The sequence below is a fragment of the Hordeum vulgare genome, chromosome 1H (assembly GCF_904849725.1).
Source record: "Hordeum vulgare subsp. vulgare chromosome 1H, MorexV3_pseudomolecules_assembly, whole genome shotgun sequence".
Classification (NCBI taxonomy): domain Eukaryota; kingdom Viridiplantae; phylum Streptophyta; class Magnoliopsida; order Poales; family Poaceae; genus Hordeum; species Hordeum vulgare.
The window spans coordinates 443,263,694-443,280,656 of record NC_058518.1 but is presented as its reverse complement, the minus strand read 5'-3'; the positions used below and the strand labels follow the sequence as shown (position 1 = coordinate 443,280,656).

The following is a 16,963-nucleotide window of genomic DNA, read 5'->3' as shown; positions in this document are numbered from 1 at the left end:
GCAACAGGATAGATAATACCTGCTTCCAGGAGCTTTAGTATTTCTTTTCTTACTACCTCTTTCATCTTAGGATTTAATCTTCGTTGATGATCAGCAGCTGGTTTGGAATCAGGATCGGTTTAAATTTTGTGATGGCATAGAGTGGGACTAATGCCCTTAAGGTCGTTAAGAGTATATCCAATGGCAGCACGGTGCTTTCTCGGAGTTTTTAGTAACTTATTTTCTTCATGCTCTGAGAGGCTAGCACTAATTATAACAGGATATATCTCTTTTTCATCGAGATAAGCATACTTAAGAGTATCAGGAAACTGTTTGAGCTCGAACACATGATCACCCTTTGGTGGGGGTGGATCTCCAAGCAGTTCAATAGGCAAGTTATTCTTAAGGATAGGATATTGTTCAAAGATAACTCTACCTATCTCATTCCTTTCATCCATATGCGTATCATTTTCATGCTCAAGCAAGTATTCCTCTAAAGGATCAGTAGGAGGCACAACGATAGAAGCTAGAGCAATAATTTCATCCTTATTAGGCAACTCTTTTTCATGAGGTTGTCTACCAAACTTGGACAAATTGAACTCATGTGACACACCTTCAAAGCCAACAGTGACAGTTTGCTTCTCACAGTCAATATGAGCATTGACAGTATTAAGAAAAGGTTTGCCAAATATGATGGGACAAAAGCTATCTTGTGTGGTAGCAAGAACGAGGAAATCAGCAGGATACTTCATTTTACCACACAAGACTTCAACATCTCTAACAATTCCCACGGGGCAGATAGTATCTCTATTGGCAAGCTGAATAGTGACATCAATAGGTTCCATCTCAACATGTGCAATCTCGTCTTTAATTTCATCATATAAGGATTGAGGTATTGCACTAACACTAGCACCCACATCACATAAACCATGATAACAATGGTCTCCTATCTTAACATAAATAACAGGCGTGCCAACAACATGCCTATGTTTGTCTCTAGCATGAGGTTTAGCAATTCTAGCAACATCTTCACAGAAGTGAATATCATGTCCCTCAACATCGTCGGACAGGAGATCTTTGATAATAGCAATGCTAGGTTCAACTCTAATTTGCTCAAGGGGTGTAGGTGCTCTAATGTAGCCCCTACGTATCACAGTTGAAACTTTAGAATGATCCTTTATCCTAACAGGGAAAGGTGGTTTCTCAATGTAAGCACTAGGAACAATAGGATCATTATAAGCAATGACTTTCTCTTCAACAGGATTGGGTTTAACTACATTGACTTCTAAGGGAGGATTATACTTAAACCACTTCTATTTAGGGAGATCAATATGAGCAGCAAATGATTCACACAATGAAGCTACTATCTCATAGTCAAGTCCATATTTAGCGCTAAAATCACAAAAAGTATTTGTTTCAACAAAGGATTTAACGCAATCAAACTTGAGATTGATACCAGACTCCTTACCTTCATCAAGCTCCCAATCTTCAGAGTTGCGTTTAATTCTTTTCAATAAATTCCATTTAAAGTCAATATCTCTCTTCATAAAAGAACCGGTACAAGAAGTGTCAAGCATGGTGCGATCATCATGAGAAAGCCGAGCATAGAAGTTCTGAATGATAATTTCTCTCGAGATCTCATGGTTGGGGCATGAATATAACATTGATTTAAGCCTCCCCCAAGCTTGAGCGATGATTTCTCTGTCACGAGGCCAAAAATTATAAATATAATTCCGATTATGATGTACTAGATGCATAGGATAAAACTTTTGATGAAATTCCAATTTCAACCGATTGTAGTTCCACGATCCAGTATCATCACATAGCCTATACCATGCCAATGCTTTATCCCTCAAAGATAAGGGAAAGACCTTCTTCTTGACCTCATCCTCGAGAAAACCTGCAAGCTTAAATAAACCATAAACTTCATCTACATAGATTAGATGCAAGTTGGGATGTGATGTTCCATCTCCTATAAAAGGATTAGCCAGCAGTTTCTCAAGCATACCCGAAGGAAATTCATAGCAAATTTTTTCAGTAGGTGCAGAAGGTTGAGGAGCAACTCCTTGTGCTTCCATTCGAGGTGAGGATACCCCGAACAAGCCCCTCAAAGGATTAGTTTCCATAGTAACAAGAGACAATAAATTTCAGCACACTATATAAATGTTTCCTTACCAAATTCCACTTACCAAAGGCGCTTCACTCCCCGGCAACGGTGCCAGAAAAGAGTCTTGATGACCCACAAGTATAGAGGATCTATCGTAGTCATTTCTATAAGTAAGAGTGTCGAACCCAACGAGGAGCAGAAGGATCTGACAAGTCGTTTTCAGCAAGGTATTCTCTGCAAGCACTGAAATTATCGGTAACACATAGTTGTGTGGTAAGATGATTCGCAGCAAGTAGCAAGTAACAAAAGTAACAACGGTGCAGCAAAGTGGCCCAATCCCTTTTGTAGCAAGGGACAAGCCTAGACAAACTCTTATAGGAGGTAAAGCGCTCCCGAGGACACATGGGAAATTCTGTCAAGCTAGTTTTCATCAAGTTCATATGATTCGTGTTCGGCTACTTTGATAGTTTGATATGTGGGTGTACCGGCGCTTGGGTACTGCCCTTACTTGGGCAAGCATCCCACTTATGATTAACCCCTCTCGCAAGCATCCGCAACTACGAAAGAAGAATTAAGACAAAGTCTAACCATAGAATTAAACTAGTGGATCCAAATCAGCCCCTTACGAAGCAACACATAAACTAGGTTTAAGCTTCTGTCACTCTAGAAACCCATCATCTACTTACTACTTCCCAATACCTTCCTCTAGGCCCAAATAATGGTGAAATGTTATGTAGTCGACGTTCACATAACACCACTAGAGGAAAAACAACATACAACGCATCAAAATATCGAACGAATGCCAAATTCACATGACTACTTATAGCATGACTTATCCCATGTCCTCAGGAACAAAAGTAACTACTCACAAAGCATAATAATATTTATGACCAGAGAGGTATTGAATAGCATAAAGGGTCTGAACATATAATCTTCCACCAAGCAATCCAACTAGCATCAACTACAAAGAGTAATTAACACTACTAGCAACCTTACAAGTACCAATCGGAGTCGCGAGACGGAGATTGGTTAAAAGAGATGAACTAGGGTTTGGAGATGAGATGGTGCTGATGAAGATGTTGATGGTGATGAGTCCCCTTCGACGAGAGGAGTGTTGGTGATGACGACGGCGACGATTTCCCCCTCCGGGAGGGAAGTTTCCCCGGCAGGACGACCCTACCGGAGCTCTAGATTGGTTCTGCTCAAGTTCCGCCTCGTGGCGGCGACGAATCCTCCCGAAAGCCTCCTCTTGATTTTTTCTGGAACGAAACCCTCCTTATAGCAAAAGAGGGGGGCAGAGGACCAACAGGGAGCACACAAGCCCCCTAGGCGCGACCAGGGGGTAGGCCGCGCCTAGCAGGCTTGTGGCCTCCTTCAGGATCCCCTCTGGTACTTCTTCGGCCCAGTATTTTTTATAAATTCCAAAATAAATCCTCGTTGATTTTCACGGCTTTTGGAGTTGTCCAGAATAGGTATCTCAAACTTGCTCCTTTTTCAGGCCAGAATTCCAGCTGCCGGCATTCTCCCTCTTCATGTAAACCTTGCAAAATAAGAGAGAAAAGGCAAAAGTATTGTACCGTGAAGTGTAATAACAGCCCATAAAGCGATAAATATCAACATGAAAGCATGATGCAAAATGGACGTATCAACTCCCCAAAGCTTAGACCTCGCTTGTCCTCAAGCGAAAGCCGAGACCAATAAATATGCCCACATGTTTAGAGAAAGAGGTGTAGACAAAACAAGATATGGACATGCAGGCATCATGATCATAATCAGAACAACAATATCATCATATAATCTCTCATGCTAAAGTGACAATTCCTTCACAAAGTAAAGTATGGATCAAGAACTTTATTGAGAATTAACAACCAATAGCCTTTAGTCATTGAAGCAATTGAAAATTATCATAACATCAAAAAGATCCAAATAAGAGCTTGTAAAACAAATCCACATACTCAATCATCCTTTCGTGCCTCTTGTTCGCTCTCTGCCCCCCCCCTCTATGGAGAACCTGGATGGCGGTCTGCATTGTTGGCTCTCTGGTGTGCACCATGGTGGCGAGGATGGCATTACCTCTTGGCTGTGTGGGCGGCGAGGGGTGGTGCTACTGGTGGCTCGGGCGCACTCTCTGTCTCTGCCAGTGGTCGTGCCTCGATCCGGATCTAGAAGTTCTACACTCCTCACGCTTACCGTGGAGACCTTGTGGTTACGCCGGGGAGCTGTCGTGCGAAAGCTTTGTGCTCTGTCGCTGACGACATCAATGTTGGCGGGTGCCGTTATCTTCTTGAAGACGTCGTCATGGTGCATCGCTCCGTGTTCGAGTTTCGGGTGAAAACATATGTCCGTTGTATACTCGGCAACGACGACACCTATCATCGTTTTCCTCCTGGGGTGTTGTTGTGGAGCTTAGGTGTTACAAGGCTTAACGCGGTGTTCCTTTGTTGATCTTGTACTTTCTTTCAGTAGCGTAGTCGCGTGTGTTCTGTGTGATCCATGTATCTTCGGATCGACAGTGTATGAGGGGCACCCCATCTCGTTGCATCGTTCGTCCGTGTACTTTGTTTGGTTGTTGCTTTATATATTAAGCGGGGCAAAAGCCTGTTTCACGAATAGTCATAAGAGCATTTAGAGTCAGACCTTTCAAATTCGTCTCAAATCCCGGGTAGTCCGTGCGACCACTAACAGGTCATAAAAAATGACCCAACCGGACTACTCAACCCCGTCTCAAACATCCAGATTGACTAGCATCCCTCATATACATTCCAAATGTAGGGAAGATATGGGGCGGCCTGGTCACGCCTGGGCGCTTCCGCCACGCCCGCCATGTCCTAGCTGAGAGGTCCGGCCCACCACCAACTTAACCATCGTCCCACGAAAAACCCCATCCAACGCCTCGCTCTGAGCCCTAGTTCACTATCTCTCGCTCCGTCCTCTCATCTCCCTTTACGTTTCATATCCCATCCACTCCGATGTCCAGCTCCGGGAGCCACTCTGGCTTTGACCTCGACTGGGACGAGGAGTTGGCCCTCCGCATTGCCTTGGAGCGGTCCGAGGTGGACACTAGATGCAACTCTGGATCCGGAGCATCGCTGCAGCTTGAGTCGGCGCAGTGCAGCCGCCGGAGCTGGACCCTCCCGGCCCACGCGCAACTTCGCCAGGACAACACAGTTTGTGCCGCCCCTGCGAAGTCCCCCCCCCCCGCGAACCGCTCCTCCACATGGGGAGCGGTGGGTGCTATTGAACGCGTTGCCGGCCCGCATGCGCACCCAGGAATCGAAAGTGCGCACCGCCCGCCATGAGAGGCGACGGGACGCGGCGGGCGTTGGATGAAGGGCCTCATCGTCATCTCCGACTCTGACGACGGCGATGTCGACAACTGCACCTCCTCCGACGATGACCAAGACTATCCACCAGTCGCGGACGCCTACAACCGTGTCAGTGACCGATAGGGCAAAGGCTCGATGAGGAAGTGATGAGTTTCCTCGTTTAATTTGTAGTTATTTAGTACTGTCGTTAGAACTTGTTCGTCGTATGTGGATTATATGAATTTTGACTAGCTTTTGTAGATCGAAATGGGATCTTTTGATGATCGGAATATACATATCTAATTCCGTTTCGTAGTCCATGCAATAATCTATGTAATTTATCTTCAAGTTACATGGTTAATATGAATATAGGATGTCTAATAATATAAAGAGTACGAATGTGAATGATAAGGCCTTGCTTGGGATACTTTTTTGTTTTTACAGGTGTAATAGTTTACACAGGTATTATACCAGTCATAAGTATAAAACCAGCTGAAACTAAACCGATGGATGAAGATGTATATTTCTTTTACAAATGTATTTGGCATAGAAACGGCATCCCAAGCAGGGCCTAAGAGTGTTTAGATTACTAAAATAATATTCTAAATGCGTTTATATTAAGTTTACAGAGGAAATACTCCTACTAGTTAAGCCGTGTTTAAGGACCGGATCTACCAACCGTGGCTTAGATGCCACACGCTGAAGAACACAACTTACATGGATGCATTAGTCAACGGAACCGAGTACCACTCCCAATCATCACCACCTTCCTGCATCGGGCAAGCCTACGTACGCAGCGCACGTCCCGTATGCAGCCTGCGCCTCCCCCTTGGAAAGTTCCTCCGGCTTACCGCCGTTGACCCCAAAGGCTCACCGACGACGAACCGTCTCGCCGGAGACGACGGACTGGAGCTCGTCCTCCCCCCACGGTCTTTATTATTTTTCCTATATAGCGTAAGCAAGCCGCGAGTTAAAATTTTGTTCCGGAGGGCGGTTCCACCGGGCCGGGGCGTGGGCGGGTCGGGCCGTGGGCGCACCAACCCAAAGTTACACGCGACGCAGCACAGCTGCACAGGGAAGGGCAGGCACCACCCCCACCCCCTCCCCCTGCCTCGCCTCGCCTTTCTTTCTTTTCCTCTCGCTCTCCGCCTCCCCCTCGACTCGAGCCGCTTCCACCCACCTCCTGCCTCCTCCCTCTCACTCCTCCGCCCGCCCACCCGCCCGCCCACGCGCGCCCGTCCTCTCCCCCGCGGGCCCGAGACGAGCGCCGCGCCGAGGAGCGGGGAGGGTAGCCAGCCGGCCGGAATGCCCGCGCAGAAGCGCCCGCACCCGTCGCCAGACGCGGACGACGGCCACGTCGTCGAGGAGGAGGAGGCTGCCGCTGCCGGGGCCGCCGGCTCCGGCACGGAGGGTGGCGGCGGCGCAGCCCCGAGGGCGGCCAACGGGGGCTCCGCGGAGCTGGCCAAGGACGGTGGTGGTGAGAGCTGCTTCGAGCGACGCGCGCCGCCGACTCATCTCCCACGCGATGTACGCATCGCGTCCTCTGTTTCGGTGCCGGGGTCGCTGACTGGCTTGCGTGTTTGACGGGCTCTGCAGATTCCGACGCGGGGGAGGACGAGGACGACGAGGAGGAGGAAGAGCGGAAGAAGGAGAACGAGCACGAGGAAGGCGGCGGCAGCGGCGGGGACGACGAGAACGGCGACGACAGCCAGTCGTCGGAGAGCGACGCCGCCGACATGGACGAGTATGTGGACCGTCCACGCCTCTCCTCCCTCCTCCCTCTCAGCCCCTTCCTATCTCCTTCTCCTCTGCCTCCTCTCGCATCCGTGCCGATTTCCCGTCGTCGTCACGCCGCGTCCCCGTACGCTAGCTTCGCTTCGCCGGGGTGGTATCGGAGGTCATCGTCAGGGGAGCCCCCCTGGGCCGGCGGCACCGCCGATGGCCGCATCGTCTCGCCTCGTCGGGCTGAGCGCTGGATCTTCGTCGTGTCGTGCTTCGTATGCTGGGTCGGGTTTCTCGTGGCGGCGGCAGCGGCAGCCCACCACGAGTCGTCCTCGTGGTTAGGCGCAGGTGCTGACCGCTTCGTCCGTCCCGGCCGCCGTGAGTGCTCCGGTCACCGCCGAGTCATGGGATCTTTCTGTAGCATGCATGCTTTCGTCACACGGCTCCGCGGAGTCGCCGTGCTCGCGACGGCAAATGCTGGGACCGGCATCCAGGGTCGATCGCCGCATACCGAAGCTGTTACCCCGGAGTCGCCAGCCACATCTCAACTGGCGGTCATGTTCGTCGTGGTTCAGCTGTCCACTGAAAAATTCCCTGTTTCTCTTGCTTCTGAATCGTGTGCGGCCACGGCCAACACTTTCGTCCCATCTCTGCTGCTAGCCTGACCTCCTGGATCGCAATGGTCTTGCCATGCTTATACCCGTGGGAGCTCCCTGCCCAAGCCTGCCTCCCACCCGTGTGCACCCTTGTTCATCACGTCTAATGGTTGTGTGGAGAGGCCGTGTCCTTATGGCAAACACTATTCAAGCTCACCCAGCCCATGTAAGATCTTCCGGTGGATTTTCCCAGTTTCGTAACAGGTGCCGCCTTCCTCTGCATTGGGAGCATCTTCGTGTTTCCTGCACTGTCTTGGCCATGACTTGTCCTGTCGTGCTCTGAACATCTCTCTGCTTCTACTGTTGCTGTCCTGACCTCCATGACCGCGATAGGTCTTACACTGTTTATGTGTCTTAACTCAGTATTATGCAAATGCATTTCTTATTCTCGTGATAGCATATGCTTTACGTTCCATCAGGCATCAGCTGTCTCTATGAATCTTTCCTCGGTACTGAAATGCACTGCTGTTTCTATGAATCTTTTCTCGCTACTGATGCGAGTTGCAAATCAACCCCTCTGTTGCTGTAGGATCAGTGCAGTTTCCTGTTAGGAAAGCATTTTGTTCACTACATAAACTCTGTTATTAGATTGTAGCACACACACCTTGTCATATTTGATCGAGATAATTGTGTAGACATAGTTTTTGTTGACCTCCTATTGTATGTCGTTTGGATTTTAATGGCACTGCTTAGGTTTCTCAGCTGGTTAATTGAATCAAATCGACTCTTCTGCCTGTCAAATATGAGTTTGTAAGTGTTCAAGTAGTCTGTAGTCGTATAAGGTACTAATGGTTCCATTGTTTTTCGTTGGTTCCTGTAGTCCCGCGGTGAACACCTGAACGTTATGTTCTTTATAGCACATGTACGTATTTCTTTGGAAAAAGAAAAATAATACCACTGAACACTTCTGTGTGTTCCATAAGTTGTTAATCAGTAATTGATATGCCAATTGGTAATGGAATATTTGACTTTCTTGTTAGTCAAGGCTTGAAACTGGTAGCTAAACAGTATTGTTTTCTCATGCAGGTTTATACTAGTGAAATTAATGGATATACGGAAGGAAGTGCAGTGCCCTATATGCTTAGGTGAGCATGCCTTGTCAACTTGCGTTCATATTCAGAGATAGCAACTCTGTTTACTTCTTCGTGATTTCTGTTATGTACATCCTTTTGTGATTATTTACTACCAATATTGAAGCTAGCACATTCATCAAAACTATGCAAGTATGCATGTTGGGACTGTCTACATTATCAATGCCAATTGGGGCAAATATCAGGAGAAATTTGTACGGCTGCCACTAGGTTTTATAATGTTATAGAAGCTAGGATGAGTTTTATACGTCAAACTAGGTAGAATGTCTGCACAAACTATGATATCTGAGAATTTGCTTTTCTTCTGGTCCTCTGTTGCAGGCATTATCCGGAAAACAAGAACGGTTATGGAGTGTTTGCACCGGTTTTGTAGGGACTGCATTGACAAATCCATGCGGCTTGGGTATGACCCCTTGTGTTATTTGTCCACAGTGTCATCTTTAAAAAAAGTGTAGCCCAACCTGATTGAGGCTTTGAAAGATCCAAATATATACTTTATTTCAATGTGGTGTGGTGTGGTGTTTTTTGCAGAAATAATGAATGCCCAGCATGCCGCACTCACTGCAAGAGCAGACGGTCCTTGAGGGATGATCCTAATTTTGATGCTTTAATTCTAGCTTTATATCCAGACATTGACAAGTACGAGGAAGAGGTGATGCATAATTTCTCCAGTTGCCACACTTAGTTGTCTTGTCACTCTTGTTTATCTAGCTTTTGTTGTAGTATCTGCCAGTGATTCTAATTTGCTTGATATGTCAGGAACTTGCTTTTGGTGAAGAAGAGAAGACTCGCAACAAAAAGGTTGGTTTATTTGGCTGTCTATGTCTGGTGGAAAATTATCTGCCCTGGTCATTTGGTATTTGTCTTCTTGTTATTGACATTTGCTGTATTTCTCATGAAAGATTCAAGATTCCATTGCTGAAACATTTCGAAGACAAACAGAAGCACTTGTGAAGAAGCGCTCCAATGCAAAAGCAATAGCTTCTTCAAGAAAGACCCGTGGGAGTTTGCGGACAAAGAAGAGAGGACGGACTAGTTCTCCTGATAATGCCCCAACTGACATTGATGACGACGAGAGAGAAGAAAATGGCAATGATGGCAGCAAAGAATCATCTTCTGTTGATGATCGTTCACCAGATGTCAAGATGAAAAGAGCTCGGAGGTGGCCTGTGCCACGATCATCCCCTGCTAAGACTATTGGCGGTGTTGATAGCAGCTACGAGGAGAATGATGATTTGGGAGGTGCCAGAGATATCTTGGCTACTTCTCCACTGCGGGGAGAGATGCTTGCCTGGGGCAAAAATGGCACCCGCAGTCAAACTCGACATGGCAACCCTGGTGGCTCCAGCGGAAGGATGGTCAAGGGTGGGCGTGTTGCCAAGTTGGTGGATCATCTCCGTAATGCTGATGAATTTGATACTAAGGTAACAACAGACCGTTGCAATAATTTAAATTTACAGTTGCCTCCTCTTCCAAAAAATAAATAGAGTAGCTATTTCTTACGTATGCTTTGGAAGATTCAGATTACTTAATGAACATTCTAGAAGGCTGGATGCATCCTTTTGTCCGTACGTGTTATTATGTGTGCTTTGTAGTGTTGCACAGGCAATGTGAAACATCAGCACATGCACATACATTCCTACCTGGCTAGACCAATCTTGTACAAGCAGTGGCCCGTGGTTTACATCCATTAGGTTTGCTGAATATGTCTGCTCTGTTGTGCAGTTCAACCTGTATCTTGCTCTAACTCCGCTTGATGGACAAAGCATGCCTAAACTGGAAAAGTCCTATCTCAGCTGCCAGCCAACATTCTCTGTTAGCCATCTATGCCAGGTAATCACTAATCACTTGCTTCAACAAACTTGCCGTTTGTAACGTGACATAACTTTGGTGGACATAGATGGAAATTAATAAGCAAAGACTCTGCTTACTCTGTTTCTGCTTCGTTTCAGTTTGTTGCTTTTCAGCTGTCACGTCAAGCCCAAGAGGTGGAGATATACTTCAAGAAGAAGGCCAGCGGCGGGTCCCTTAAAACCGAAGACACCAGCGCAGACGAGGAGGCAAAGCCGGGCCGATTCGACGGCCTGGAAAGGCTCAAGGAAGAGAATTCGCTTTCAGAGCTTTACCCTATGCTTGCCTCTGGCGTTGGGGACCTGGTAATTTTTACTCTCTTCAGTGAACTGCTGCTTCTTGCCATTTGATTTATCTTAATGAGCTGTATGTGCCGTTTCCGTCCCAACGTCCAGGAGCTGCTGTACTCCGTGAAAGCACAAGGCTAGCTAGGCACCAGCTAGCTTAGATCTATTGGCCGTCAAATTGATGGACGGATCGCCGCTAATCCCATGACCTGCATGAAGAATCTACTCGCCGTGAAAAACCTGTACATATATCATCATTCGATATAGAAAAGAAAAGGGGCGACAAAGTAGCAGATTTATTATCCGTGTCTTAATGTTTGTTTAAATTTATGTGATGTCTTGTGGCTTGGTTCGTTGGCTAAAACATAAGCTTGACTAGTAGTCGAATTGAGTAGCAGTGTAGTGTAAAACAGGTCAGACGAAATTACCTGGACCATTTCTTCTTCTGTACTGTATAATTATAATGTAATATTGGGTGGCGCTGCGCACGCAGTGGTAATTCTTCTTGGTCTTCGTCTAACTCGAACCTATCTGAATTGGCAACCGTCCTGCGTTTTTTGACAGCTTGGCCTGAGCAGCTATACACTCACGGTCGCACAGAAGCTATACACTCCAAGTGCCGTTGGATCCCATCACACGGAGTCTGAGGTGTCGACACGTATGCGCTGGACGAGTCACCTCACAGTGTATCTGCAGCACTACCCCGAGAGTAGAAACGCGAACAGATGGTCATAAAGTTGTCTTGTCGCTCGGTCGTTGTTGACCCCGATCGCGAGCGCGAATGGACCTGACGACGCGGTGCTGTACAGGCGAATCGAAAAGCCCGTCTAGTTGCTGACCCGCGCGTCCCGCTAGCTCGTGACGGGGCTCCCGCTCCAGGTTCCAGCCAACCGCGCCGCCGAACAGCCTATGGCTGGCACCAGCCGTGCCCCCCCAGCTCAAGTCCAATCAGCACTGCTAAGATGCTTCTCTAGGCCTGCAGGCCTAGCCTCCTCGTCCTATGGAATCTTGGGGAAGAAGAAGAAGAAAATGGACGGTACAAAAAGCGGCACCTGCTGTGCACCGGAGCAGCAGTGAAGTTGCACCTCCATGATCGGGTGGACATTTTTTTTTTTGACCTCTCTGGCTAACAAAATTCAAATTTAAACTCGCTTTTAATTTCTTTTCTAATCTAACCTTTTCTCGTGACGCCAACATTCCTGACGTCTATGTTGCACGGAGGGACCTCGGCGTTTGGTACGGGCCCGCTTGACCGACAACTCCGGTAACTCGCTGACGAGGCAAAGGACCAGACGCCTGACATCTCGTCTCCACGCCCAGACACCGCGGATCTGCCGACAGGCCCTGGTAAGTGAAACAGCCGCACGGGCCCGCTCCACCAGAACACATCTGGTCTCTCTCTCGCCCCTCTTCCCCCTCATCGTCCCCCCTTGATCTACTCCCTCCTTCACTAAAATCCGTGGATGTAAGCCCTCCCAGCATTCTTGAGGTATTCTCCCCCAATTCCTCTAATTTATTTTTGTTTTAACATCTTATATTGATAGCATTATTGAATATTGGGTGATGTTAGATTAGTATATGATTTCTTAGTTTTAGGGATTTTTGTGTAGTTGTTAGATGATATAGATGGTTTGTATATAGTAGATGATGTGTTGCGTAATATGTATTAACTAAAAATTTCTTTTTGTTCAATATGTTCAATAAAGTTGGCAACTTTTGTTTTGGCCTTTGGGGCCATTTGTTCAAAATGTTAGTAGATGATGTGTTGTAGATTTTGGCAAATGGACGTGTTTGGCTGATGGACATTTTGTTTAATATGTTGGATGATGATATAGATGGACATATTGTTGGCAGTTTTCTTTTGCAAAAGAGACGGTGAAATTTGATGTTTGTGTTATGAATGGGTTGTTTAAGAGATTTGTTTGTGTACTCGAGCTGACATATGATTGCATATTTTGTCACTAGAATGTTTTAGATAGATGTTTCATATGATAAAATATTACATATATTATTCATGTATTTAAAGACGATGATGTGATTTTTGGGTAGGATGGTGAATGATGATGGACCTTGGTATAACGGATTAATCGAAGAGTTCGACAGAGAGCATCGTGCTCGTGTCATTGAGAATCGGAAGGTAAGAAGTTTGGCTTATCAATTATTCGTGTTTTCCATGTGTGTTTCTCGTATTGATATGAAGCTCATATTGTTTGCAGCATGTAGTAGCTATGCGCGTGAGGGGTCATGGTGCGAATGACTTTTCGTACGACGTGTGGTACGAGCCGTACATTGCAAGATTGGGTCTTCTCCCCTTTGTGTTGCAATTCAAGTGAACCCCACCACCGGTGAACCATGCAGCACTCACCACACTTATGGGTCGTTGGAGGCCCGAGACACACTCTTTCCACCTTGCCTGTGGGGAGATGATGATGACCCTAGAGGACATGGCCATGATAAGCGGTCTCCCTATCAACGAATTTGCTCTTACGGGTCATGTTAGTGCCGTTAACTGGAGAGATCGGGTTGGCATTTTAATTAGTGTTCAGCCCCCTTATCCTCTGCCAGGCAAGGCTAATAGCTCTAAAGGGAAGCATTCCTGGCTAAAACAAGGCTGAGGAGCAAACAATCTGTGCCCTGCGGATGCCAATGAGATGGTTGTGCAGCACTATGCTCGGGCCTATCTTTGATATGTACTAGCCAAAGTAGTCTTCACAGACGCAACCGGGAGTTGAGCCCTCTGGATGTATTTGGAGCTACTCAGGGATTGGGATACTCAATATAGCTGGGGTTCGGCAGCACTAGCATACTTGTATAGTCAGGTAAGAGTTATGTGCAGACATTTATCTTTCATTTGCCATGCGCCACACATTGCTAACATGTATGTTTAATTGCAGTTGGACCAGGCGTCAACGAGGACAAAAGACACATTTTCATTGTCCGACTTTTTGTGGAGCCTCTCTGTGTGGACGTGGGAGCAGTTACCGGTTGGACGACCCGTGTTAAAGAACCCCGATAAGCCAAACCCAAATCCGCATGAAGGGCTTCATGATCAAGATCCATATCGATGCCCCACAATTGCCTATTGTTGGGATCAGGTGTCTGTTTACACATGAAGCTCTCATGTGTGATAGAAGTGTTATGTGAATGAGCTGGACACCTTAACTACTGAGCAGGTACCAACATTTCAGCTCCTCTTATTGTAGGTTTTTTGGCAGCCTTATGAGAATGTGTCTCTAATATCTCAACTCGTCCTATTGTAGGTTTTCTGGCGGCCTTATGAGAATGATCGTGATTTCAACCTCAACGAGATGTGCACGCGTGATAATCTTCTTTGGCGGGTGAGGTGTCCAATGATATGCTTTTACACTGTCGAGTGGCACTTTGTAGACCGCGTTGCTAGGAAATTTGGGAAACGACAAGGTATTCCAATTGAGGAGAGCAAGGGGACAATCACAAAGCTACATCGGTGAGCAAAAATGCCTATGAGATTTGTACTGTAGCATTATGAAAGTCTATGTTTGCTAATTGTTTAAAACGTGCATCGTTTGTAGGTTCCGTCGGAGGAACAATCAGGATATATCAGATTGGGTGAACAAACACCATCAATGGATAGTAATGTGGAACTAGAGAGAGACTTTAGTGGAGTCAGAGAATAGACCCCACAATGATTCAACATAGCAGAAATATCTTGTGTCGTATGGGCAGCATTACTGGTTGAAGCTTAAGCCCGGTTGGACTCAGGAGGAGTGGTCAGAGTTGGTGTCGGAAGACCCATCAACTGCATAAGGTTATCATGCCTTCAACATGGTTGTGCGAGAGACCGGAGAGAGTCAAGTTGACTACACACCCATGCGTGATGAATTGGTAATTGAATGAACGAGAACCAACTTGTATACCCTTATCTTTTTCAAATATGAATGTTTGTTGTGTTAATGAATTGCAGGACAAAGAGTTCCTTATGTGCGTGAATGATGCCAATGTAGCACTCAGTCATCCCTCAAGAGGTGGATTATCTGATAGAACTCTTAGGACCATGGTGGAGATATGACCATCTTTACAAATGCTTGTCTTAATGGGTTAGTTATTTGTGTCTAACATATTTTGTTGTGTTGTCGCAGAAGTTTAGGACAAGGTTCCACAAGTGGGAAGCTATGCTTTCTTTCCATGGTGCTCAGTCCATGGACATGTTTACAACCGGTACTAGTCGCTCCTCCAGAGCTCGACGTCGTCATCTCCGCAACGATGATACAAAAGAAGAGGAGCAAATACAAGAGGAGCAGGCACAAGAGCACGAGGTAGATATTGATACCCCCCAGCCTTCATAGCCGACGCAGCCAAAGAAAAGCAAACATAAGACACCACGTGCGCCGAGAAAGAAGAAATTTTATTCTCGGTTTCATAGTCCGGAGTATCCTCAAAACCTTTTGTCTAAGGGGATGACTAGACAAGAGGAGGAGTGTAGCAAATAAGAGGTAGGGGAAGAGGGAGAGGATGAGCAATGGGAAAAGGAAGTGCCTACAAGAAAGGGGAAAGCCACGAGGAGAGGAAGAAGGAAGTGAGCAAGAACGGTCCTTCATAGTTCTCAAGTGGCACTTCATATGTTGACAAGAACTTGTCGTATGCTCGTTAAATTTGTATGAACTTGTCGTGTAGTGAACTTTTTATGTTATCTTGAATTCGTGAACTTGTTGTGAACTGAAGTGCACTTTTTATGTTATTTTTAATTTATGAACTTGCTACAAAATTGGTTTGATATCATGAAATTTATATGAATTTGCTTTCATATGTTAGAGAGCACCAGACGCCAAGGAATCTGGTATCTGTCCTGAACAAGGTACCAAACGCGAGGGACCCTCGCGTCTGGGGTGAACAGGGTACCAAATGCCAAGGACCCTGGCGTCTGGCCTGGAGAAGGTTCAAATGATCTTCTGTGAGTTCAAAGGATCTTCAGGGAGTTCAAATGATATTCAATGAGTTCAAACAATAGAATATCATAACAAAAGACCAATAAAACATACAACAACAATATCTATTCAAGGAGTTCAAATGATATTCAAGGAGTTCAAATGATAAAGATACATGTCATAATAGTTGAAATGAGAACAAGTTAAGCAAATGGGTACATGCCATTGTAGTTTCAAATGACAAAGGTTACATAGGCTCATGGTAATGCACACCCATTCTATTTGGCATAAGTCCCCGGGTTGCAGCAAAGAACATCATTTATTTTTTTGACCCATGCCCAACGAGAAGCCAGCTTCGGTAGCGGCGAAAAAGGTTGCCTCACTAACCAATCATTGACATGGCCATGGTTTTCCATGTTAAACTGAGCATGTTCTTCCCTTGTTGCACATAATGCAACTTGCATTGCAAGATCACGCCTACAATTGTTTTCCAACTTCTTGAGCTTGGTGATCTGGTCTCTTTTTTTCGATTATATTTTTTGAGTGTCCTTACAAAAGTAGAAGTTTGAAAAGGCTCTACATGCCGCATTCAACGCACCAATGACTTTCACCCAATGGTTCATTTTTTTCCTTAATGAATTTGCGTTCACGCTTCACCGCCGCCTCAGCAGAAACCTAAGTGTAAATGATCGGTCTCATCCTGCATTTCAAAGAGTGTCTATTCAGGTAATTACTTTCTTAAGCCTATCACTAACCAAAGTTTACCCTAAACACTAACTAACCGTAAACACTAACTACCCTAAACCACAACCATAAAGCAAATATTTGTACTCATAAAGCAAATATTATCAAGGATAACCAAGTACAAACACACTAAATTTAGGAGAAAGCATGAGCTAGGGTTTCTCCAAGATGTAAAAAATCTAGCAAGATAACAAGATTTAACCAAAAAAATTGGATGATTTGGGGAATATTACTACAAGCAACAATGTTACGGAAAGATCTATCTAAGGGAAACACCTTTTGGAGAGGATTCAATGGGGGTGAGGGGGTGGGGGCTT

At 46.0% G+C, this 16,963-nt stretch overlaps 1 protein-coding gene and 1 long non-coding RNA gene across 2 annotated transcripts; both read left to right on the top strand.

Annotated features, from left to right (window-relative positions):
* The first annotated feature begins 6,561 nt into the window (after positions 1–6,561).
* On the top strand, positions 6,562–11,497 carry LOC123443642 (putative E3 ubiquitin-protein ligase RING1a). The gene is made up of 10 exons (XM_045120120.1): positions 6,562–6,868; positions 6,988–7,135; positions 8,796–8,854; positions 9,182–9,263; positions 9,392–9,512; positions 9,620–9,661; positions 9,763–10,284; positions 10,586–10,693; positions 10,813–11,016; positions 11,107–11,497. The coding sequence occupies exons 1-10, from the start codon at positions 6,697–6,699 to the stop codon at positions 11,137–11,139; spliced, it is 1,491 nt and encodes a 496-aa protein (XP_044976055.1). The 5' UTR covers positions 6,562–6,696; the 3' UTR covers positions 11,140–11,497.
* A 3,443-nt stretch (positions 11,498–14,940) lies between these two features.
* On the top strand, positions 14,941–15,698 carry LOC123413386. The gene is made up of 2 exons (XR_006613744.1): positions 14,941–15,002; positions 15,117–15,698. It is a non-coding gene; the product is annotated as an uncharacterized LOC123413386 (long non-coding RNA).
* The last annotated feature ends 1,265 nt before the right edge of the window (positions 15,699–16,963 follow it).

Bases quoted from the DNA above. Each gene is read 5' to 3' on its own strand.
- LOC123443642 (XM_045120120.1), top strand. From the start codon at position 6,697: ATGCCCGCGCAGAAGCGCCCGCACCCGTCGCCAGACGCGGACGACGGC. The intron at 9,662-9,762 runs GTTGGTTTATTT...TTCTCATGAAAG, and splicing joins AGAAGACTCGCAACAAAAAG to ATTCAAGATTCCATTGCTGA. The intron at 10,285-10,585 runs GTAACAACAGAC...TCTGTTGTGCAG, and splicing joins CTGATGAATTTGATACTAAG to TTCAACCTGTATCTTGCTCT.